Source organism: Rhodamnia argentea, chromosome 3 (assembly GCF_020921035.1).
Source record: "Rhodamnia argentea isolate NSW1041297 chromosome 3, ASM2092103v1, whole genome shotgun sequence".
Classification (NCBI taxonomy): domain Eukaryota; kingdom Viridiplantae; phylum Streptophyta; class Magnoliopsida; order Myrtales; family Myrtaceae; genus Rhodamnia; species Rhodamnia argentea.
Window position 1 is genome coordinate 35,521,648 of NC_063152.1, and position 25,340 is coordinate 35,546,987.

Below are 25,340 nucleotides of genomic sequence, written 5' to 3' on the forward strand. Positions count from 1 at the left end.
AAATCACTAAAATCACGATGACGTTATCTCGTTCGACATACTTTCAGTAATGGGGCCAAAATCGGATAAGTATACAATAAATGTCATAACTTGTATACGGCATTCACTTAAGTGCCATAACTTTCAAAACGTTCACCTAAATGTCATAACTTTTAAAAATCGTTCACTTAAGTGTCACGTCGGAGCAAAATTATTTACTTGAGTGCTACAGTAACTTTTCTGGCGTGCCACATCAGCTTTCCGACATGCCACGTCATCTTTCCGATGAGCCACGTCGGTTTTCCGGCATGCCACGTCAGCTTTCCAACTGCTACGTCAGCTTTTTCGGCGTTCATGTTAACATAGCACTCAAGTGAACAATTTTTGAAAGTTATGGCACTTAAGTAAACGTTTTCAAAATTATGGCACTCAAATGAACGCCGTACAAAAATTATGACACTTCTAGTGTACTTTTCCCGGCCAAAATCTTCATTTTCTTCTTAATTGAAAGTGACGTGGTGCTATGATGAACGATGAGAGAGATGGCTCCGTGGATAAGGAGAAGAAAAGCTAGTCGGTGTCCTTGCAACTTGCGCGCACGCATCCGTTTAATGGAGGCACAAGGGAAATCAAAAGATCGGTCTTTTTCACACATTCCATGCAATAACCTATCACGATCAATACTTAAGGTCAGGTAATGACACTGAAGGAGAAGGCTGGTGTTCAAGAGAATATGCACCATGAGTAACCCCGTCCCCGGTGGCCACCCGTTGTACCATCCATCTTTTCTTGGCGAGAACCCGTGACATGATGTGCACCAACCAGTCCTTCCAGCACCGAAACAAAATCTAAAATTGTTCTAAGTAAAGCTGTGAGTGCATCAGATAGCACACTGAACCTGGAACGGTGAAACACCAGAACAAGAGCAATTGCCCAGGTCCTAAATGCACCAGACAAAGCGGGCAATGCATGCTAATGCATCAAGCAACCAAATCATAGAATCGTACCTCAGTCAGTCCTCAAGCGGAAAAGATACAACAAATCCGCCTAATGCTGTCTGAAATTACTTAGAAAGAAGAGCTCTTGAGAACTATCCTTGACAATAATCTTGTCCCACAAAAATAAGAACAACATTAATCGGTTAAAAAAACTCCACCTTTCTATCTAATGACAGACAAGCTTCCGTTTCGAATCGATTCATGCATTTTTATGGCGAATCACATCACCGCTTCTTTGGCATAAAGCTAGAATCACATGAGCTCAACCAATCAGCCATGTCCAAGCCTGAGCCATAAGGGGCCACGTTACTATTAAACCGGCACATCCTTCATTGCAAAATCCCATCCATGCCGAAATACAGAGCTTCCCTATCGTTCTCCTTCGCCAATTCCTTGTCTGGGGGGACCATTTCAACTTTCAAGGTGAGATCTTTCGTGCAAGACATACCTCCTGCCGTATAAAACTATGAAAGGTGCAGAGAACCAACTACTTAAATGCAAGAAAACGAAAGGAGGTTCGTCTTAGGCATTACGTCGAACAGGCTCCAGCGCGAAGGTCTGTAGCCAAATGAAACATCCGCAAGTTTTCTAGTGAGCGGCAGTATGTGTGTGGGACTATTTTGAGGGGTGTGCAGCCAGCAAATCGGTTAACAAGCATTGTGCCTACGCAGGAGCCAAAACTCCGACAACTCACTCCAATCACTAGAAGCTTCTATACTTAACTACCGGGCAATAACCAATCAAAGTTGACGTGGAGTTTACCTTCCCTATCGTCACCCCCTTAAATTGAGAGAAAATATTTTTCTTCCCTTAATCCCATAGAATACTCCCAAATTTTATGTCTCAGAGTTTAGACCAAGTAGTTTAATAACTTGCTTAGGTCCAAATATTGTTAATTTTATATACGAATTTGTAACCTTTTTAACAAGGTTCTTAAAAAAAAAAAAAAACAAGCTAGTAACGTTAACAAATTAGTATTGACGAATTATCAAAAGGGCTAATACCACAAAATCCAAACTAATACATCTATGATAAATTTATTTCAAATTATTTTTTTGACTACAAAAAATTTTAAAATGGTACACTTGTAACAAATTTACCTAAAACTAAATTACTTTTTTCGCCACAATAAATTTCAAACTGATACACATGTGACAAATTTACTCCAAACTATTTTTTTTTACCACAAAAAATCTCAAACCGGTACATCCGTGATAAATTTACCCCAAATTAATTTTTCAACCACCGAAAATCCCAAATCGGTATACATGTGGCAAATTTACCTTCCGTTGGTTTTGTTAAATTGAGTTAATACCATGGAAAATTTCAAATCTACACACATGTGACAAACAGGAGATAAAAACCCCAAACCGGTACACCGTTAAGCGCCACATGTCATTCAATTCAGCAATTTAATAATAAAATTTAACGGAAACTAATAGAGAGTAAATTTGTTATATGAATACCAGTTTGGGATTTTTGACGATCAAAGACTAGTTTAACGTAAATTTATCACAAGTGTATCAGTTTGGGATTTATTGTGATGAAAAAATAGTTTAGTTTCGGGTAAATTTGCCTCGGGTGTACCATTTTGAAATTTTTTGTAGTAAAAAAAATAGTTCGGTGTAAATTTATCACAGGTACACCGGTCCGAGGATTTTTTGTGATAAAAAAAATGTTTAGAGTAAATTTGTAACATGGTTAATAATTTGGGGTTTTTTGTGAAAAAAAATAGCTTAGAGTAAATTTGTCATAAGTGTACCGGTTTGAAATTTTTCGTGATAATAACTCTTATTAGAATGGTTGGCGATTTCAAAACATTGCTAGTGAGCCAGGACTCCAACAATGGTGGCCAAAGCAAAAATTAGTTTTTGACATCTCCTACAGTTGGAAAGCTGTGAACATGTTGATAACTCGTGAGCAAAATCTTAGTAAGACATTGAAGCGGTTGCCAACTTCTAAGCAATGAAATTGATGTTGATAGATCACCCAAATAAGAGGGGGTAAAGTCAAAATTAGATGTAATTCAATTGAATAAAAGTTCATAAATCACTCAAATTAAGATTGATAATTTCGTGTAAAAGTCGGATAATATTTGTAAATTGTTGAAATGATTGGTAATGTAGAAAAATTAAAATTAACGGTGTTAAGTGACTGGGATAGGAATAGTATAACGTTAAAACTAGCTGGTAATTGAATTTGAAAAAGTTGGTAAATCACTCAAATTAATGTTGTTTTCCTATAAAAATTATCAAATCTTTAACTAGTTGATAACTCAACGAATAAATGTTGGCAAGTTATTGCATGGGATGGTACCTTCGGAGCAATTTAATTAATTTTGAGTAACTCAAGTAAGAGTTGTTAAGGCTAAAACTAGTCATGAAAAAGAAAAGCTAAAATTAGTTGGTAGTTAAATCAGAAAAAAGTCAGTAAATCACTCAAATGAATATTACTACTATTGTATAGACTTGGTAACTCTTTAAGAGGTTAATAGCTTTGATAAATAAATGCTGGGAAAGTATTTGAACGGTCTCTGGTTCCAAGACGCTCAAATCAAAGTTGCCGAATGACTCGGCCAAGAGTGGGTGGAGTTAAAACTAGTTGGTTACTAAACAGGAGAAAATTTGATGAATCAATTCAACTATAGAATTGGCAACTCTTTAAAAGGTTAGAGAGCTCAATAAAAAAATATATCTAGTAAATTTTTTAACGGGTTAATAACTAAACAATCAAATTATCGCTGCGAAGTAACTAAGTTAAAATGGGTAAGGCTATTATAGGTAACTAAATTAGAGGAAAGTTAATAACTCGCTCAAATTAAAGTTAGATAATTTCGAACCAAAGTTGATAAGTGTTTAACATGTTTCTGACTATTGCAAATTAAATGTTAGTTGGATCGGGTCGCAACTTTTGAACAATCTAATTGACGTTGCTAGGTGACTAAAATATGAGTAGGTAAAGCTAAAATTACTTGCCAATAAATCTGAATAAAAGTTGGTAACATTCAAATTAGGGTTGGTAATTTCGCATGACACTTGGTAACTCTAATTGATGGTGGCTTTAGTAAATAAACGTTGAAGAAATTTTGGAATGGTTGGTAACTTTTGCTAATTGGCCCAAATAAGAGCGAGAAAAGCTAAGTTTTAAATAGTTAGTAACTATATTGGAGAAAAACTGATAAATCATTCGAAAAAAGTTAGTAATTTCTTGTAAGTGTTTGTAACTCTTTTACAGATTAATAATTTCAACAAATAAATGTTGGTTAGTTACTGGAACGGTTTGCAAAGTGACTCATAAAAGAGTGATTAAAATAAGAACTAGTTAGTAACTCAATTGGGTAAAAGTTAATCAATCGCACAAATTAAGTTCTGTAATTTCTTGTATGAACTGGTAACTCTTTAACGTGTTGGCTAGTGTAACAAATAAACCATGGTAATCCATTAGAATTGTAAGGAGCTTCAAATCGGAATGGGTTGCTAACTTCGAAACTTGAAATTAAATTTGGTACTTGATGGAATGGGTTGCTAACTTCGAAACAATCTTATTAAAGTTGTAACGTGACTCAATCAACATAAGGTAAAGTTAAAAATAGTTCATAACTAAATTGGGTAAAAGTTGTTAAATCCTTTAAATTAAGATTAGTAGTTTTATATAAAAGTTTAACAATTTTAACACATTGTGAAGCTATGCAGATTAATGTTGATAAATCATTAGAATTGCTGGGAATTTTGAATAAATCAAATAATTTATTATACTTTTATAAAACCCGCAGTGGGTTCTAATTTGTTACATGATGTCAAGCAGGTTTCCATTCAATTTTTCTTACAAACAGGCTTTAAAATTTACAAACACTATCAAACATTACCAGTGCCAAGAACCTTTTCCGATTGTACAGAACAGTGGTGTCTTCCCATGTTACAAAAAAGTTTCCATCAATGTCTCGGAGAAAGGACATGAGGAAATTGAAGCACAGCTGAAATAAGCTTGAGCTCGTAGAATCACACCAACAATTTGTCGCTTGCTGGTGCGCTCATATAAATTGGATGCATAAGTTTCGAAAAATAGTAACTAAGATAAATTACATAACATGTAAGAAGAAACGAACAACACCTACTAATCGTCATTTAGAAGAGATTCCCGAAGGTTTCCGCCGGCAAGCAAATTGAAGAATGGATCTTCGACGTTGCCGCTTTTCACACGAGTTTTGTTTGAATTGAGATCCACGTTACTCGATGACAAAGGTTTCTTTACAGAAACAAAGGCCACCTTTTTGGTTCCAGACTTCATGTTTGAGGGGACTGAACTCTCTGACGGACAATCAAGAAACCCGCCATCCACAGCCAACTTGTTCTCAGGGCTAGATCCAGTCCCATCCTCACTCAAGACATTGCCCTGTTTCTCATGGCCACTAGGCACGGAGGCATTGGGAGTAGATCCAGTTCCATCCTCTTCAACCCGAAGCAGACCTTGCTCGACAGCTTTACGCATCTCAGCCTTCTGAGGGACTGAGTTGCATTCATCTGCAAACTAGAGAATGAGCAGGGCAAGGTGAGCGAACTTTTTCAATGAGCGAAAGCAAAGCAAATTAAGGTTGCAAGTCACAGATTACAGGTCAAACCGCCCCGCAAAACAAAAGCAGAAGAGAACAATATCTAAATGGCAAAATAGGTCGACAAGCATAACCCTTTGCTCAAAATTACAGATTTCCATGCGATAAGCTGGAGAAGCTAAAGCATAGAGGAAGATGCCTTGGTGGTGAAATAGTAGACACGCGAGACTCAAAATCTCGTAATGGAATGACTTTTGGCAGCAGAAGGAGGGAGAGAAGCAAGAAGGAAGATGACGGGTGTACTGAGAAAGCTCGTCAATCACATGGGAAACACCACAAATATCTTAACCTTCAAGAAAACAGTCGATGCTTCTGTAGTGTATTGCCGGTGCCCCTACTGAAGTATTTTCTCTATCACCAGCCGAATTGCTCTCCTCATTCTTGTATGTGCTTTCTAGCAATACGAACTTATCAGTTTTCCATATGCACTCTAGCATTATATAATCTTGATGTGTTGGATGAAACTCCCTAAAAACCTGCATCAATTAAATGGATTTTGATATCATAAGAGAAGTAAGAATTTGAAGATTGATTTGCACTTCAGAGAAAAGTTCCTGACTCACCTCAACTCCTTCATGGGTTAATTTTACAGACTGCTTTTTCTGTGAAATAGAAGAAACAATGTTGAATACTGAAACAACATCCAGTAATATCTGCAAGTTACAAAAGCGTCAATCAATTCAATGTGACAATCCATATTAACCTCTGTCATGGCCTCTGAAGTACCTAAACTTTGAAAGAAAAACATATGGAGAATGACCGACAGCTAAAAGGAGCAAACTAGAATAGATCTCTTGTTTATTGCCTTCAGCAAATACAACTCTATTAAAAAGTCCGACTTCACTTTTAGGTATAACGGCAAGCGAAAGGTAATATTTCAATACAATGCACGATAGATGATGAACCGGTCTTTTTTCTTGATATGTAAGCAAGAATTTTTTCTAGTCAGTAAGGGCTAAGAAAGGATATATCTCCCATCACATTGCATCAAAATATCACCAAAAGATGAATCAGGTATAACATCCAAAAAGTCATCATATATTAGGTAAGAAAGGAGCATATATAAGGTGAAGGATTCTCCGGTCTCCTCTCCCATCTTCCAACATATTTTACTAAAGCTGAAAACCCAGACCCATCATTTCTTTTTAGGTTTTGAATAAGCATTCAAAGCTCTGGCTTCTGATTCACTTGGAATGGCAACTTTAGTAATGGTTGAAGTCACAAAGTTTGGACTTGGTTAAATGTGGTAGACATGGTGTTCTCCCGGTCTGACCATATGGTCCAGAGTTAGATCTTTTGGCTGACCTACTTTAGTCAATGCTCCAACAAAGCTCGCGATCGGAACAATATCTATCAATTGTCATTGCCACATCAGCACATGTATAAGCGGCATATGTCTGTTACTATATTGTTCTCAAAAGCTGAAAGCACAAAGCGGACAAAGCTACCTCAACAGCAGAATAAGGAAAGAATACATACTTGCTGAACCAGTACTCTGAGATGCGCTAGCAATGACAAGATTGTCAAAGAAAATCCCATGAAAAATGATCGAGCAAGTAAGACTGATATCTCGCTATTTGAAAGTCAAGAGTACAAATATTAATTTTGGAGCAAAAGATAGGACATAAGTTCAATAAATGTCCATCTAGAGCAATTGAAAATGATTTGGTAGCTACTGCAAACTTAAAAGAAAAAAATTGGACATGTTTCCATAAAACGAATTTTCTGCTTTTGCAAATTTAAGATGCCAATGAATTTGATATATCTTGCTAACAAAAGAAGGAGACCATGCTGCCTTCAACATTGTTTCAACCATCTGCGCAGAAACATGGCACATCGAAGATATCCAATTATATAGAGAGGAAAGTAAGCAAGTGGGAACAAGTAAAATTGAATATTTGAGGTTGAAGGAGAGTCTAATATTTAGCTTAATTTCAGGATTGCTCAAAATTTGTATTTACCTTCATCGATCACAAACGGGTGGAGCATTTTGTTAAGTCGGGTCAAAAAGATGGAAGGGGGTCAAAAAAAGAGATTGGTCAGACAATACCTGTGACAGTAGTCGTGTGACACCATGAAGTTGTTCAATGAAATTAGGCTTCCCAACATCACACTTCCTCCACTTCAGACTACAGTACCAAATTATGGAGACATTAGAAGTATTAGATAAAATTATCCAATTATGGTTCTATTTAAAAAAAAATGCAAGTAGCAAGCTACCGAAAATTGCTAAAAGATCATATGCAAGAAACATGGGAAACATGACATCAATCTATACTAGTGATCCCTGATCACTTCTTAAGGCACGCACTAAGAGCTAATGGTAGATCAAGATTAAAAGCCAAAAACTCCAATGCCCACAATATTATGAGAAAGCCTAATGAACCTTCTGTTTGGGCTTCTTTCCTGTTATCACTAGAAAGCAAGAACTTAATAACTCCTCCAGCTTAACTGACTGCAAAAGCCTCAGATCCCTTCTTACCCGAAACAAGCATACTCATTATTCAAAATTACACAATAGTTGATCTTTGGCTAGTCACAAGTTTGACTTTGAGTGCATTGGTTTAAACTTTTTAGGCTGCATAAACAAAACCACCAGTAAGTAAGCACTTAAGATCCACAAATCATTCATCGGCTATTCATCTAAACTTTAAAAAAAAAGCTCAAAAATAGGTCATGACAAAAGTCAAACGGTGGGAGAAAAAAGGAACCTTCAAAAGATACCGGAAATAGGAGCAACGCCGATGCTGGTTCTTGTTTTTGTACACCATCCTTTCGAGAATGGCACATTCCCCATGGAGGTGAACCAAGGAAGACTTTAATCTCTCCTCAAGCGTTTCAACCTCCGAACCCATCATGTCCCGTGGATGATAGTTACTTCAATATGCTGTCATGCAGATGTGAGCAAGCTTGGGGAGATAAGTCGATGGGGGAATGTCCTGGCCCAATAACTTAAGCGCCACAATCGCTCTAAAACTGAACCACCCAGTTCACTCAGGAATTGAAGCAAACAAAGAATCCACACCCAACACGAAAGAAGGGTCATACTCACAGCTCAAAAAGGGAAAGAACAACCCAGCTTGAGAACTCGAATGGGCACATCAATAGTTGATGCCACGCAAAAAATCACGTCGACCTGATAAGCTATACGTATGCTGCTTAATCGATTAATTTAAGTCAGAATAACCAGTCCAGTTAATGAGGACCTACTGAGGATTTACAGAGAGCCACCGGAGATGGGCGGCGTCGCCCAAGACGATCTGTGGAATTGACGAGGAGGAAAGCTCACACAGTAGTCCAGAGATTGACGAGTCAAGCAGAGATTGGAGGGTACAGTGCTTGAACGAAACACGAAACACCATGGCTCATTGGGTTTTTGTTTTCTTTTATAGTTACCTGTGGCTGGTTTCCAAGAGGATACCCGACCCGAGGAACCCGTCAAAATTACTGCTTTAACGTGTCACCTGAAAAAAGAAATTGCCCGACCCAGGATTTTTTTTTTTTCCGGTTTGGGTTTTGGTGCAAGACAGGCTTTTCTTGCACAGTCCATCCGTCTACTGATCAAATGACTAAATGGACCTTAATTATTGGGTGGGCCAACCCTAAGTGGTAATAAGGTGATCTGCCCAGGCCCGTAAGGCCCAAATCTCCAGGCCTGTTTTGGTGCCCAGGCTCGCCCAAAAGATGTACAAGGTGAGCCAGGCCTGCCCAGGCCACCCAAATTATTCGTTCGCCGAAAATAGTCTTAATTGATAAGTACAAATTAGGGGCAAGCAGGTCCAGGCTGCCGAAACTCTTTTCCTAATTTTTGGAATCCAGAACCTTCCTTGCCAATCGATTTCCAGTGCCGAATCCAGAATCTATCCGAGAACCACCCTAATTTCTTTTACTTATGAGGAGTTCACAGCCGTCTTAGTGATTTATGCTCAAAAGTTTGAGGGCAGCACGACTACGAAGGAGGAAACAAACAAAATCATAAAGAGATTTGACATATTTTCTCGGTTGAGCCCATGTTTGTGATATGTATGAGTTGTTCAACTGTGCATATATGAATTTTCCGGTTATATCTCACGATTTAGGTGAAATCTAGGCAAACTTCTCGGCATCATAGCACACTCTCCGGCCTCTGCTCGCGCACTGACTGCCAGATTCTTCAAAGGTACGGGAATCATCATGAGAACCAAACACCAAATCGTCAAACAGACATTCCTTCAAACAGGTTGTCCGCAAAGCATATTCTGGTTTGCAGAGAAGACCTGCGTATAATCTAGACACACCCATTCCATCTATAGCGAAGCAGTGCTCAGTTTTCGACAAACATTGCTAAAGCTCACCTCTCGGAGTAAGTCCCCTTTGCCGGAGAGGAGACTTTGCTTGCAGCCCAAGAGAGGAGCGGGAGTGAGTGGACGAGAGAGAGAGAGAGAGAGTCGTTGTACCGGAAGATGAGAGGCGGATGAGACTTGAGCGGCAAGAGTTAAAAGAGAATTTAGGGTTAACAACGCTAGAGCAACAGTAGATCTATCAGAACTTCAATTCGCGGCGAAGGATGAAGGTTTATTGTTCCAATGCCGCAAGCCCCAGAAAAAATAACTATTTAACCAAAAATTTCATGGGCACTAAGTTGGTAGGAGTTGGACAAAAAAAAAAAAAAAAGTTGGTAGGAGAGACGGCCACAGCGATGAAGACTACAGCGGTCGAGGGGTGATCCCGACAATTCAATCGATTTTCCCGAAAAAAAAAAATTAGCATGCGATTTTTTTTTTTGCAGAAATAAGCAATTCATTCATGAAACATTAAAAAGATAAGAGATGTTATTTGGTCCGGTATGAGCCGTTCAAATTGATTTTGAAAATTGGTCGATTCGGTCCGTTGAGGTGGTTGCGAGGTGGCCATAGCGGGGAAGCCGCAACTATAGCGGTGGAGTAGCGATCGCGACAATTCAATCAATACCCTCAAAAATGGAAAATACATTGAGTTACTTCCACGTAGTAGGTTTGGTCTAGCATCAATCATTCAAATTGGTTATGTGAAATTGCGTCAATTTGATCCACGTCTATGTACTAATCGACCTTCCTAAACTCGCACCCGCGACATTCATTTGCCACCTCTAAGCATAGACAATATTGGATTCGTTCTTTGTTCGAGAATAATCATGTTCGTTTGGGACTTTAAAATGTGTAAGATAATGAACTAATTCAATCATTTAAGATTACGTTTATTTCGGAGAAAATGAATGATCTGGATAATATTTTTCCTAAAAACGATCTCTTGTATCATTTGAAATAACTAACAAATGAAGTTTTTATTATCAATAATTATTTATATTTATATATTTTCGTGGACGATAAAAATCTTTCTCGTTTATTCATTTTACAAGCTATCGATTTATATTTATATATTTTCGTGGACGATAAAAATCTTTCTCGTTTATTCATTTTACAAGCTATCGATTTTAGAAAAATATTATTTATGTTCCGCAAAAAAAAAAAGTCGTAAGTGGTAGATCTTAAGCCACGTGATCAACTGAGGGGTTTGAGGAGTGATGTGTATACGTGGATTACATGCGTGCCATTCACTAACAAGTATAAAGAATTTCATTATAAGGTTATGTTTGTTTCGTGAAAAAAAGTGATTTGAAAAATATTTTTATAAAATAATTATTTTATTACTTAAAAGAATTAATCAATGAAAAATATTTTTATTACTGGCAACAATTTATGTTTATACATTTTTGTGGATGATGAATATATATTTAGTTCATTCATTTTTGTATGCAATACAAACAATTATTTTTAAGAAAATATTTTTCAAATTATTCATTTTATGTGAAAATAAACGTACCCTTTAAAACGCTCACTCAGGTTTTGGCTCGTGATTTAGTCTATGTGGTTAATAGAGCGTTTCATTAATTCAGAATTCATGCGGTTATGCATGTGAGTTGAATAGCTTACATGTATTTAGCGATGTCATTGATTCGATTCGGGTTGACATGATACCCGAATCGAATCAAATTGTATTGGATGTGTGCATGCTTCGGCCCAAATTGAATACACGATTTGGTTTGAGGCGAGTTTCGAGTTTCCTCTTTTATTTCAAGGGAAAAAAATCACAAAAAACTTTGAATTATGTTCATTGTGACACATTTATCATGTACTTTTTTTATGACACAAAAAATTTCAAACTATGCCTATTGTGATAAATTTATCCCGAACTTAGTTTTGTGACACCAGAAACTCCAAACTTGTACTCGTGTAACACATTTATCCTCTATTAAGATTATGTCAATAAATGCGGTTAAGAATTTGATGTGACGGGTGACGTGGCATTGTTATATGTTTCCAAACTAAATTAGGCTAATGTGGCACTTCTCACAACAGAAAAATATTAAAAAGAAAAAAATAAAAATGCAAAGGAAAAAAAACAAAGGAGAGAGAGAGATTGCAAATGGTTCGGGGAGCCACCGTCGTTCCAACTTCGCCAGCTAGGGCCGTCGACCACCGTAGACCGTTGACCCCCATGGGCAAGCGGAGCTCAGGCCCAGATGGCGCTGAGTTCATCGTCATGGCCGAGCTTGCCCAAATCTAGCAGATGACGAGAAGCTTTGAGAATGACCAGAACTTCTCTCTAGCTTCACAACAGGGCTTGCCTAGAATGTGACCACAGGTTAAGAATCTCTGGTTGTGGCCTGAGAATGTTTGCTGGAGTTTTTTTTTTTTTCGAAATGTTTGTTGGAGTGTGTGTGTATATATATATATATATAGACACACACACTTCTGTAGTAGTTTATGTCTTCAAATTGTGGGTTGTTTCTTGATTTGCAATTTGTCCTATTTTGTGTGCATCGGCTGCAAGTCGGAACTTTGCTCGTGGTGATCTAGGGCCTTCACCTGCAAGTCAGAGCTTTATTGGTGCCCCCTACCATCTGCAACCCCTCCCTCTCTTCTTTGGTTTGATTCTTTTTTGGGAAAAAAATCACCAAAAGCCCTAAACTATGCCTAGAGTGATACATTTACCTGAAATTTCTATTCGCATTGTGATACATTTACTTCTGTTATAAATATGTCTAAAATCACCGTTAAAATACTGATGTGGATCTGTCATGCCATTTTCAGCAACAAGTGGCTCTGATGTGGCGCCAGATTGGAAAAAATTATTAAAAAAGAAAAAAATTGCACTTTTCATCGCCTTTAATCCCTTGGCCAAACTCCTCCGGCACTTTTGCTTCGCTACCCACAACTACCTGGACCTCCTATGGCACTCGTCGGCGTTTACCTGACCATCCATGACCTTCGAAGATCGAGTTCACATGCTCAAGCCAAATTTTCAGCTCGAGCAGCCATGGCCATCGTGAGCTTCAAAGCTCGACCTTCAAGTTGCTTCAACGCTTGGCCTTGACTGTTTGCGACCACTCGCGAGCATCGAAGGTCGAGGTCAGACCCTAAAGTCAAGTTTCGAGCTAGAGCGGTCATGGCAGCAGTGAGCTTCGAAGCTTGGCCACGGCAGCTTGCGACTACCCGCGAGATTCGAAGGTTGAGGTGAGACATGCCAAGCTTCAAGCTGGAGAGGCCATGGTAGCTGCTCAAGCTCGACCTTCTTGAAGTTATGTTTTTAGGACATGAAAGTAATGTTCTTCATCGCAGAGAAGACGATGAATAGTTCAAAATTTCCCTTCATTTTTTCGCAGTTTCTCCCATTTTTTTCTGATCTTAACCTTCTAAGCTCGCGGGTAGTCACGGGCTGCTAAGGCCAAGCTTCGAAACTTGGACCTCGACCTTCGAAGCTCGTGGGTGGTCGCAAGAGGCCAAGGCTAAGCTTCGAAGCAACTTGAAGGTCGAGCTTCGAAGCTCATGGCCGCTGGAGATCGAAACTTGGCTTGAGGGTTTGACCTCGATCTTTGAAACTCATGGATGGTTGGGCAAACACCAACGAGTGCCGCCAGAGATATAGATAGTAATGGGAAGCGGAAAAAAGTGCTAGAGGAGTTTGGCCAAGCATTTGAAGCCAATGAACGCTGTGAACTTCGCGGAGAGACGATGAACAGTGCAATTCTTTCCTTTTTCAGTTTTTTTTTCCAATGTTGCACTGGTGTGGCACCACATCATAGCCACTTTGTCACGCCCAATCCCCGGCACGCCACAACACTACCAAATACCTCTAGTCATTTCAGGGTGACGTCCCAGGCACGTCATTACCCCATTTATTTTATCTTTCAATTAAGCGATTGTGAAAATGATTCACCTCCCTAAACAAATATAAAACAAGGGATAGTTATAAAGGAAACCAACAACCACCAGGCAACAAAAACTCATTTTATTTATTTATTGCTAACCCTGGGAAGTACATATACACGAGCCCTACTTTAAGGCCACTTTTTGTAACCATGAAAAAGGTACCAGGTTGGGGTTAGGCTTAACGCTACTCCATACTACTCAAAGAGATAGGTCAACGCCCACGTCCTCCTCAAAGCAAGCTCTCCATAACTAAGGTCATGAAAATAGTTAACAACAACGAATGAGATATAAAATCTTTGTGAGTCAACGCCCTAAGCTAGAGCAGGGTCTCGATTCGCTCAAAGTAGCCTAAGCATGCGGGTTAATGTCAATAACATATTAATAGCGTGCGACTTCCGTAAAGCTCTAGTTACTGCATGACCGGGCACTTGACTTAAACTAGTTAACCATCAACCACAGACACATTTACCCCGCCTTGGCATACACATAACTCGGTGTTCAACATGGCATTTAAACAACATACAAACTAAGGCACACAACTAGAATATCCATCATAATCTCACGTGCATAATGCATCACACGTGTTCACGGTTATTAAAGTCCCTTGGCCATAACACACTTGACAGTTGGTGCTCTTCTAACATGACTGGGCATCGTCCCGCCTTGATAAGCCATATGATTCCGAACTTCGGCCGGCATGGATATATCGGGCATTCTTGTAAGGAGCATCGGCCCTCAACTTGCCACTAACGGGCATCCGTCTAGCCATGTAATTCCCAACTCTCGCCGGCACGAACATATCAAGCATCATTCCCTGGGTACCACCGAGTGACAATATTCATCATGTGACCATACGAGCACACCGGATAATCATGCCAGTTCATATCTTCGCATTTATCCCAATGCAAATATGGTCGTGCTCACCCTTCAACTCGTTGCAATTTTTCACACAAAAAAATGCAATAAAAAATTTCACATGTGATCTCGGGGACATACATCCTTCGTCAAAACAACTTATGTTCTCGAAAGGTTTTCAAAACCCATATTTACTAAACTTGGCATACAACTAGGAAAGCTACACGAGCTAGCCAAAACTCACATTTATTGAACTTGACATACAACTTATGTTCCCTAAGGGTTTGCAATATCATCCTTCATCCTTGGTTCCTCAACCAACGTGTTAACCATGGTTGCTAAATATCCTTGACAATCACTATCCAACATACGAGTCGCATCCAGCAACGAAACTAAGGGAATCAAGGTTCCTCCTCGGTTTCCAATAAACTCAAAACTAACCCTTTCCAACGGGTTAAACCGAATTGCCTTATGATAGCAATCCACCCTAGCTCGTTGCTTGGTGAGCCAATCCATACCAATAATAATATCAAAATCAAACATAACCAGCACAATCAAATCTATCTTTTCCTTGCAATCACCTATAACTAACTTACAACCGAAACATCCTACCTCAAACACTTCATTATTCTTTAGCGAGGTATAAATCGTAAAGACCGTTCCCAATGGTTTCGGGCTTAACCCTACTAACTTAACAAATTGCTTAGCAATAAATGAATGCGTAGCTCCCCGATCAAACAATGCATAAGCTACAAGATCTTGTAGGAAGACCGTACATGTGACGGCAATGAGTCCTTCACCTCCTCTTAGGTAATAGCATATACTCGTCCCTGCACCGGGGTCGATTCAGGTTGTCTTGCGGAGCATTCCCTCTCGTATGTCTTCCTTGCGATAGCTGCGCTTACACTTTCACAAGTCTTTGCAGGCAATCTCTTAATTGGTGGCCATACTGACCATACCCAAAACAGTTTCCCGCCCTAAAAGGGCACGGGGCCATTCCATGCCTCCGATTACAAACTCGGTACACACCATTAGGGTAGTATGCCGGCTTCCCTATAACTTTCCTTTGATTTGGCGGAATGGATACTTTCCTTCTATCATCGACCTTTTCCCAAACCGATGACCATCCCTAGCGAGGGTCGCAAACCGCAATCCAGATGCGAGTACCCTTTCAATCATGTTTCTCTCCACAAGCTAGGCCCTCTCATACAGCTCATTATAATCCTTAAGATTCGGTAGCATCAGCTGATCCTTGATTGCGAGTTTCGGTCCATCTTGAAATCTCTTTTCCTATCCACGGGGTCCTCGATCATCCTTGGCGCATACTTAGACAATTTGGCGAACTTCACCTCATACCGATCCAATGACATTTGACTCTATCGAAGATGTAGGAACTCAGCCATCTTTCGCTCCCGCGCACAATCCAAAAAGTACTTTCCATTGAAGGCTTCGACGAAGGCATCCTACACTCAGACCATACATTTGGGAAAGATCCTTCCCTGCGTGGCTTCCACCACGTGCTAGCGTTACCTTGCAATTGGTAATCGACTAGCGTCACTTTATTCTCTTCGGAGCATCTCAGCAAGGCAAAGGCCTTCTCTAACTCCTTAATCCATGAGATTGAAGCCTGCGGATCATCCGCTCCCATAAACTTCGACGGCCCGAGCTTCAGAAATTGCTCCTCCAACTTATGCATTGGCTGCCCACCATTCTTGTTTCTAGCCAACCGATCTTTCTAGGCGTGGCAAAGAAGAATGACTTGATTTCTTACTTGTTGTCCTATAATGTCTCCCAAAGCTTTTATTGCTTGCGGAATCCTATCCACTCTGGGATGCTCCTGAGTCGGCCTTCCTCTAGGCACTCTCGCATTATAGTTGCTCATTTGTAAGAACCTTACTGAATCCCGCTCACCCTAAAGTTAACACGTAATGAGAACTCATGATAGCAATCTAAAACTCAACTAACAAACACCATCACATGGTTTTAATCCTATTAACTATCCCAAAACCCATGGCACCTTATCACTCTAGGTTATGACCAAGCGGATCAGGCTGACGTTACTACGATACCACTTTTGGATGTGGTTGTCACGTCCCGATCCCCGAGCACGTCACAACCATACCAAATGAGTAGGGCCATTTAAGGGCAATGTCCTAGGTGCATCGTCAACCCATTCATTTTATCTTTCAATTAAGCACATACGGAAACAATTCACCTCCCCAAACGAATATAAAAATAGGGATAGTCATAAATGAAACCAATAACCACCAGACAGCAAAAGCTCATTTTATTTATTTTTTGTTGATTCTGGGAAGTATGAATACATACGCCCTACCTCTGGGCTACTTCCTGCAACCATCAAAATAGTATCGGGTGAGGTTAATACTACTCTATACTACTCAAAGAGAGAGATCAATATCCACGTCATCCTCAGAGCAAGCTCTCCATAGCTACGGTCCCGAAAATAGTTAACAACAACGAATGAGATACAAAATCTCCATGAGTCAACGCTCTAAGCTCGAGTAGGGTACTAGTTCGCTTAGGGTGGCGTAAGCATGGAGGTTGATATCTATAACGGATCAATAGTGTGCGAGTCCCGCAACGCTCTAATTACGACGTGATTGGGCACTTGACTCAAATTAGTTACCGTCAACCACATGCACATTTACCTCGCCTTGGCATACACACGACTTAGTGTTCAATATGGCATTTAAACAACACACAAATCAAGGCACATAACTAGAACATTCATCATAGTCTCACATGCATAATGCATCAAACGTGTTACGATTATTAATGGCCACTCTGCCACAGTACACTCTACGGTTAGTGCTCTTCCGATATGATCGGGCATCGTCCCACACCCATCGGGCATAGTGATCAATAAGCTAGGTGATTCTGAACTCCCATTGGCATAGATATATTAGGCATTCCTATAAGGAACATTAGCCCGCAACTTGGCGTGACCGGCATCTGTCCGGCCATGTGATTCCGAACTCCCGCCTGCATGGACTATCGGGTGTACGATAAACCGTGTGATTCCGAACTCCCACTGGCACAAATATATCGGGCATCGTCCCCTAGATACCCTTGGGTGATAGTATCCATCATATGATCACATGAGCACACCGGATAATCATGGTTGTTCATATTTTTGCATTTATCCCAATGCAAACATGGTTGTGCTCACCCTTCAACTCATTGCAATATTTCACACATAAAAATGCAATAAAAAATTCACACATGATCACATGGATTTGCGTTCTTCGTCAAACTTGATATTCTCCACTTCTATACCATACTAGATTTTTCATATACAAAAACCTGCGGTTTTGACGTCACCTCGTAGTATGCCCTTAATTACGCGTTCAAAAATTGATTTTTCAACATAGTAAATTCTATCTCAAAATAGGTGATTATTTTCATGTCAATATATACATTCGGGGACACAAAACAATCACCAAATAATAATAATAATAATAATAATAATAATAATAATAATAATTTAATTAATAATAATAGTTATTATTTAATCCAACCATGGTTAATGAACCCTGATTAAATTAATCCAATTATGGTTAATTAACCCAACTATAGTTAATTACCTCAACCACGATTAATTAAAGTAACTACGATTAATTAATCCACCCACGATTAATTAAAGTAACTATGGTTAATAATAAAGTAACTATGATTAATATTAAAGTAACTATGGTTAGTTAACCTAACTAGGGTCAACTAATCCAACCATAGTCAGCTAACTTAACCATGGTCAATTAACCTAACCCAACCATAGTTAATGTAACCTAATCCATAATTAACATAATATAATCTATCCCTAAATATAATTAACAACCTAATCAATGGTTAGGGAGTTAACTCATTACTAAACGACCGGTGACGATGGTGGCGACGACTAGAGTGCGGCTATGGGCGATGCGATGACTCGCCGGGGGCCGCGAGGATGTGAGGCTCAAGTCGGCTCGGTTTGGGGTTGCTTGGCGACAAGGCGGACGGCGGTTGTAAGTCGGCGGTGGCTCGGGTGAATGGCGGTCCACAGGCTCGGGCAGCAACAACGGGCGGTGGGTCGGCGCAAGGCTCGAGGGTTCAAAGAGTAGCGGGGGTCACAGGTGGCTCAAGCCGAACGGCGACGACGGGTGGCGCAACGACGATGGGCAACCAATAGCGACGGAGCTTGGTGGCCGGCGGCTATGGAGGAAAAATGAGGAGATGCTGGTGGTGGTGAGGATGGAGGTATCACAAAAAATGAAAGAGGGAGGAAGAGAGGGTTGGCCGTGGGGGAAGAAAGAAAAGAGAGAGAGAGAGAGAGAGAGAGAGAGAGAGAGAGAGAGAAATGAGAGACAAGAAAGAAGAGACTTGAGGTGATGGGGTGGAGCCCACAAGTCAACTCCCATTAATTATTTTTGTCTTAAGGTAATTAATGCAAGGAGGCAAAAAGTAATTTGATAGTAGGGGTAGATTAGTCTTTTGGCACTAATGATTAAGGGCAATTTGATAATTTTACATCTAAAATTCGATCGGGACTAGGCTCGGGCACGAAAGGTCACGATGCTTCAATCCGACATCTCGATTAATCCGAGTTGATTTCTCTTGCCCAACGCCTCATGATAATCTAATATCCATTCAAAATAAATAAATCAACGTTCAACTATTATCCCTTAATTCTAAAAAATCCAATATTATTTATCGGGCTAAAATTCATAGTTAAAATCTATCGAATTCATTTATCTTACAAATGTCGAAATTTCGGGACGTCATACACTTGTCCCCAAAAATGCCACATCGGATCCACATTAGAGTTTTAACGGTGATCTTAAGCGAAACTATAATGGATTGGGTAAATATGTCACAATGGATATAGTTTGGGATTTTTGGTGTCACAAAAAAAGTTTATGGCAAATGTGTCATAATGGACATAGTTTAGGATTTTTTATGGTTTTTTTCCTTCTTTTTTTGGGTTTCTTAGTTTTTGTTTTCCTTTACAATATAAGCACCACATCAGCCCAATTTATACTTTGAACATATTAATGATGCCATGTCAGAATTTTAACGACGTTCATGTGCGGAAACTTAAGCGAGGATAAATGAATTACATGAATACAAGTTTGGATTTTTGGTGTCACAAAAAAAATTCGGGGTAAATATGTCATAATGGACGTATTTCATGATTTTTGATGCCACAAAAAAATTTTGGGGTAAATATGTCATAATAGACGTAATTCATGATTTTGGATGTCACAAAAAAAGTTCAGAATAAATGTGTCACAATGAGCATGGTTCGGGATGGATGTCATCGGGTTCAGATGACTTTCATTTCTTAACTGGAAGCATGGCATTTCTTTATATTGGTTTACCGGAGATGAAGTTCCTCCATATGGGGAGATGATGAGGCCCCATGGCTGTCCGGATATCGATGTGCAAAACCGTTGTCACCACCCTCATGAAGGAACTCATGGTTTCTGCCGCCACTTTGAAGGCACCTAAGACGGAGAATCCCTATTTTCCTCTCCATCCCCCCTCTCTATTTAAGAAGAGACAGGTCACGAGTATGATGAATATGTTTCCCTATTACCTTTTTTTTTTTTTGTCGGAAGTAATATTTTCATTTCGCTTGAAAAAGAGGTGCATAGCTTCGAGGTAAAGATGAAAATCAAACAAACCAAGAAATCTGAAAGATAAATCAACTTAATATATCCCGCAAAGACTCGCTCATTCCACCACAAAGATGTCCATGTATGATAATTTAGTAATCCATGACAATTTTGATGGAGAATGTTAGCCTCCATGTCGGAACATTGCCCAATCAGTCCTAAATTTGTTGCTACATTGGCCATGTTAGTACCGCCGGCAAAAATTAACTGGAAGAACTACATTGAAATTTTGTGAAAAATTTCATGACTACATTAGCATAATTGAAAAGTTTAAGACTGAATTACTAGTTGTACAATAGGTTTAGGATCGATTGGCTAAATTTCCCGCCTTCATGCCGTATGTCACTTTTCTAAAATTTATATATTCCCATTTTGTTAATTTTATGTCGTTGCAAAATAAAATTGGATGATCAATTAGCCCGCAATTCGTGCGCTAGATCCCTCATATAAATTTTCCTAATTCGCCGTCTTTTTTAGAACAAAATTCTTTATTTCATAATTTTTTCCTCCGTCTTAAAAGCTTGTATCGCCAATGTTATCGTATTCATCAAGAGGATCAATTGTTTCTATCTTACATTCGCTATTCGGAGTATCTCACAAAGCCCTCGAAAACTATTTATTCGTGTTCGTTACCACAATAGAAGGATATAAGCCGGTTTTTCATTACGATAACATAGATCTAATCATATGTGTTGAGAACACAATACTTTTTATTTCATTAATGTGCGACGACGATCATATTTAATGTGATATTCATTGTTCTTGATTGGAACTCTTCGACTATGGTCTCCATGAATTATGCTCAATCAAGGGCAAGCATTCGGTTTTTGTTTATGAAACATTGATTTTTCACCGGCAACAACAACGACGTCACTTCCAATTGCAATTGTCTAGGGTATCCACCACCGTTGGTCGTTTTGTCCTGCTCTTGTCGTTGCCTTGCGCTGCTAAAAGAACAGCTGTCTTCGTGATGTCTAGGATTGGATGCTTTCACAATGAGAATTAATAGCAATTCGATATCAAAATAATATAAATGGACTGTAAATTGAAAAAACTTCTCGACTTTTTATTTATTTCCACATTGCATGTAGCAATTACACGAAATGCCCATAATTCCAAAGTGTTACGATTGCGAGATTGGCTGATATGGATACGAATTTTGTTAGCGAGTGCCCCGAGATACTCTCTCTCTATATATATATAACAAGAAAAATGCTTGTGATTTTCAACGTACTTATTACACATAATATGAGGATGGTGGAGGATTGAAAATCACAATCTTTCCTTAAATAGATCGATGCCATTCTCGACAATGTCAATGCTAAATGGCCTACAAAACGAGAAACTCGACGCATTCGACTTAGTCATTTGATGGGTTTGGAAAACCCTTTCGAAATGTATGAGAAAGAGTAGGACAGAGAAAAAAAGAAAATAATTATTAGTGTGTCGATAATCACCAATAAGTCCGGACATAGTGACTCATCATGCTGATTATCGCTCCTAACATTTTTAGTCTTTGTTTGTTTCCCGAAAAATAAGTGATTCGAAAAATATTTTACTAAAAATGATCCTTTGTATCGCTAAAATATTTTTATTGTTGATAACAATTTATGTCCAAATATTTTTGTAGCCGATGAAGAAGCGACACAAGTGATCGTTTTTAGGAAAATATTTTTTCAAATTACTCATTCTTTGCGAAAACAAACGGAACCTTAAAGAATCGATTAATTGCGCATTCTCCGAATATTCCCTTTGATTAAACTATCTTCCTTCCTTCCCCCGACCAAATTATTCCATGACCGCACATAGGAGGGGCCGAGTCCTAATTAATAATTACGTAGCATTTCTTCAACCTATAATATAAATGATGCCCACAAGCAAAAATTATTAGCTTAAATAGCCGGCCCCCGACAATGATAATGACTTTCTATTCCTCGTAGCCTTTCGCCCCACCGCCGACAGTTTCTCATAATGACAAAAATCTTGACCCTTCCATTTCCGTTGACTATCCGTTGAATTCGAACTCGAGCCAACGCCGTAAAGCTTTCCCCCACTCAAGCCGCTCGACCGTTGCAAAAAGAAAACCCAATTGAAAAAACCGTTACGAGGGTGAAAAAAAAAACATATTAAAGAGCTCGGCCTTATAACACACACAAAAAAAAAGAAAAAAGGAAAAAGAATCGTCTCTGCTCCATTTTTCTATTTGACCAACCTCTATCTCTCCGCTCTCTCGAAACAGATGCGAATGATTAAGAGGTGTGCCTTCGCGAATGATGACGCTTAACTGTGGTTAAGGAGAAAGAGATGGGAAGCTAACTATGCATATGGTGGTAAATAGTTCATCTTAGTTAGCTAAATTGATACGTTAAATGCGATTAAGAGCACGCATAAAAATGATTTAAAAATAAAAAGCGCGCACAAATCCTCGTTGGAAAAAGTTAACATCCGACCCCTGAAAATTAATTGGAAAGTGAGGGGACAAGGGGTATGTTCGTCAATTCGACCAGATGGAGAGGGTAAAAAGGAGGAAGACAGCACCAGCGAAGGAGCATCTGCCACAGTCGCAGAAGCCTTTAACGTTTTCCAGCTGTGACCAAACCCCACCCAAGTGGACCCCGCTCTTTGAACCCCAATTAACCATGGTTAAACCAACTAACCTACCCTAGTTAGCCGCCCACTCTCTCTCTCTCTCTCTCCCTCTGCGCGCTATTAATCGCCTCTCGCTCACTCCACTCACACTCTCCACTCTCTCTTTCTCACTCTGTTTTACCTGCTCGTGCTAATCTTCACCATGTGCGCACTACGCCCCCTCGTCGCCTTCCTTCTCCCCCTCGTCCTGTGCTCCGCCGCCGTCTCCGCCCACAACATCACCGAGATACTCGAGGGCTTCCCCGAGTACTCGCTCTTCAACTCCTACCTCACCCAGACCAAGCTGGCCGACGAGATCAACAGCCGCCAGACCATCACCGTCCTCGCCCTCGACAACGGCGCCATGTCCGCCCTCGCCGCCAAGAAGACCCTCTCCGTCATCAAGAACGAGCTCGCCATCCACGTCGTCCTCGACTACTTCGACCCCCAGAAGCTCCACCAGATCCCCAAGGGATCCACCCTCTCCACCACTCTGTACCAGACCACCGGGAATGCGCCTGGGAACACCGGGTTCGTCAACATCACCGACCTCCAGGGGGGGAAGGTTGGCTTCGGCGCCGCCGCCCCCGGCTCGAAGCTCGACTCGTCGTACACCAAGTCGGTGAAGCAAATCCCCTACAACATCTCCGTCCTCCAGATCAGCGCGCCGATCATGGTCCCGGCGATCCTTGCCGCCCCGGCGCCGTCGGCCTCGGACGCGAACGTGACGGCGCTGCTCGAGAAGGCCGGGTGCAAGACGTTCGCGAGCCTCCTCCTCTCGAGCGGCGTCATCAAGACGTACCAGTCGGCGATGGCGAAGGGCCTGACGGTGTTTGCGCCCAACGACGAGTCTTTCAAGGCCAAGGGCGTGCCCGACCTGAGCAAGCTCACCAATGCCGAGCTCGTGTCGCTCCTGCTGTACCACGCGGTGGCGGACTACACCCCGATCGGCTCCCTGAAAACGAGCAACGCCCCGATCAGCACCCTCGCCACGAACGGCGCCGGCAAGTACGACTTCACCGTGAAGACTGCCGGCGACTCCGTCACGCTCGACACTGGGGTAGACTCCTCGCGGGTGGCCAGCACGGTGCTCGACTCCACGCCCGTCGCGATCTTCACCGTTGACAGCGTCCTCCTCCCCGCCGAGCTGTTCGGCAACTCCCCACCCCCGCACCGGCGCCGGAGCCAGTGACCGCGCCTTCCCCGGCGCCGGTCAGTCCGGCTCCAGGCCCGGCGGTAGAGGCCCCGTCGCCCCTGGTGGCCTCGCCACCTGCTCCGCCGACGGAGACACCGGAGGGGGCTCCGGCGGCGGGCCCGGCGGATGCGTCTGCGAACAGCAAGTCGGCTAACGCTGCCGGCGACTCGAAGGCACCTGCATTGCTGGCGGCTTTGGTCGCCGTCTCTGCCACCGTGGTTTCTTCTCTCCTCATGTCCTGAGCGGTAATTTCACGTCGATTTTTTTTTTGGTTTCCTCTTTTTATTTTTAATTTTGCCATTTCTCGGTTTCTGCATCATCCATCCGTTGTATCTTGTTCCTTCTTTTTGCTGAGAGATTCGATTTTATTTATTTAATTTTTCGTGATTTTTTTTTTTCTTAAGTATCGGAATTTTAAATTTTCCGATTTGAAGTTTCTCTTGATTTAGTTAACTGGGGCCGAGCGTAGCGAGCGAGCACCGACGCTCTGGTATTGATGGTAGCGATCGGGTGTTTAGCGGCGCACCGTTACGATAGCGTGGGAACTTTGTCGGTAGTCATGTGACGAGGCGGAAGAGAAGGCCAAAGCGCGACCCGCGCTGGAATTGACAGCGAGGCCACGTGGAGGCGCATGGACGGTGGGGTCCAGGCCCAGCTGCGTTGGACGGTGCCGCGACAGAGTTTGCTACCTTTTTTTCCAACCTTTTCCGTATTTCCTTTTCGGGCCTTTCCATCGGGCCCTCCTTCTTTAGGAAAATTCGAGATTGCCCCCCAACCTCATGAAAGATTTGCAATTTAAACCCAGTCCGGTTGGAAATGTTTAATTTACTGAAACGCGTCATAGATTTGGGATTTAATTCGACTTTGCTATAACGGGTTTTCTCGGATCCTATTCGATCAGATTTAAACCAAAAGATGGAATCAATTTCGCGGTGAGAGGGTGAAATGGGGGGACTAAAATGAAATTTGACCATCTTGGGAGGGCAAAGAGAAATTGGCACTTGATGTTAGACCCGTGCACTTGCTAGACGTAGATGACGGCTGAATGGGACGCATCCACGTGTCCTTTCGTTTTCCCATTTGGTTTCACATCGGGGGACGTTGTTGGAGGTTGGGTCCCCTGCAAATTATGTGCGCAGGTCGGACGAGGGTAGCGGTGAGTCGTGAGTGGTC

General features: G+C 41.0%; 3 protein-coding genes across 6 annotated transcripts in view; 1 reads left to right on the top strand and 2 right to left on the bottom strand.

Annotated features, from left to right (window-relative positions):
* LOC115730690 overlaps positions 1-9,430 on the bottom strand; it is a 72,712-nt gene extending 63,282 nt beyond the window's left edge. Inside the window, exon 1 of one of the 4 annotated variants that reach the window (XM_048276607.1) lies at positions 8,876-9,430. The gene's annotated coding sequence lies outside the window, so the exon portion shown is untranslated. Of the gene's footprint in view, positions 1-8,796 lie in introns of all 4 variants that reach the window. The other 3 variants (XM_048276606.1, XM_048276605.1, XM_048276608.1) reach the window with 3 other exon arrangements.
* LOC115726904 lies at positions 4,988-7,765 on the bottom strand. Its single transcript, XM_030656989.2, has 6 exons — positions 7,637-7,765; positions 7,374-7,402; positions 7,066-7,159; positions 6,150-6,239; positions 5,876-6,062; positions 4,988-5,497 (listed from the first exon to the last, which is right to left on the bottom strand). The coding sequence occupies exons 2-6, from the start codon at positions 7,400-7,402 to the stop codon at positions 5,091-5,093; spliced, it is 807 nt and encodes a 268-aa protein (XP_030512849.1). The 5' UTR covers positions 7,637-7,765; the 3' UTR covers positions 4,988-5,090.
* Positions 9,431-23,068: 13,638 nt separating the features above from the next.
* LOC115726909 (fasciclin-like arabinogalactan protein 8) lies at positions 23,069-24,565 on the top strand. The gene is given in 2 exon segments (XM_030656994.2): positions 23,069-24,132; positions 24,135-24,565. Coding segments are annotated over 2 exon segments (1,272 nt in total). The 5' UTR covers positions 23,069-23,135; the 3' UTR covers positions 24,410-24,565.
* The last annotated feature ends 775 nt before the right edge of the window (positions 24,566-25,340 follow it).

Excerpts from the sequence above, each read along its gene's own strand:
- LOC115726904 (XM_030656989.2), bottom strand. The coding sequence starts at position 7,402 with ATGGTTGAAACAATGTTGAAGGCAGCATG. Across the intron at positions 7,160-7,373 it reads ACAATGTTGAAGGCAGCATG|CGAGATATCAGTCTTACTTG; the intron begins GTCTCCTTCTTT and ends ACTTTCAAATAG. Across the intron at positions 6,240-7,065 it reads TCAGAGTACTGGTTCAGCAA|ATATTACTGGATGTTGTTTC; the intron begins GTATGTATTCTT and ends TGTAACTTGCAG.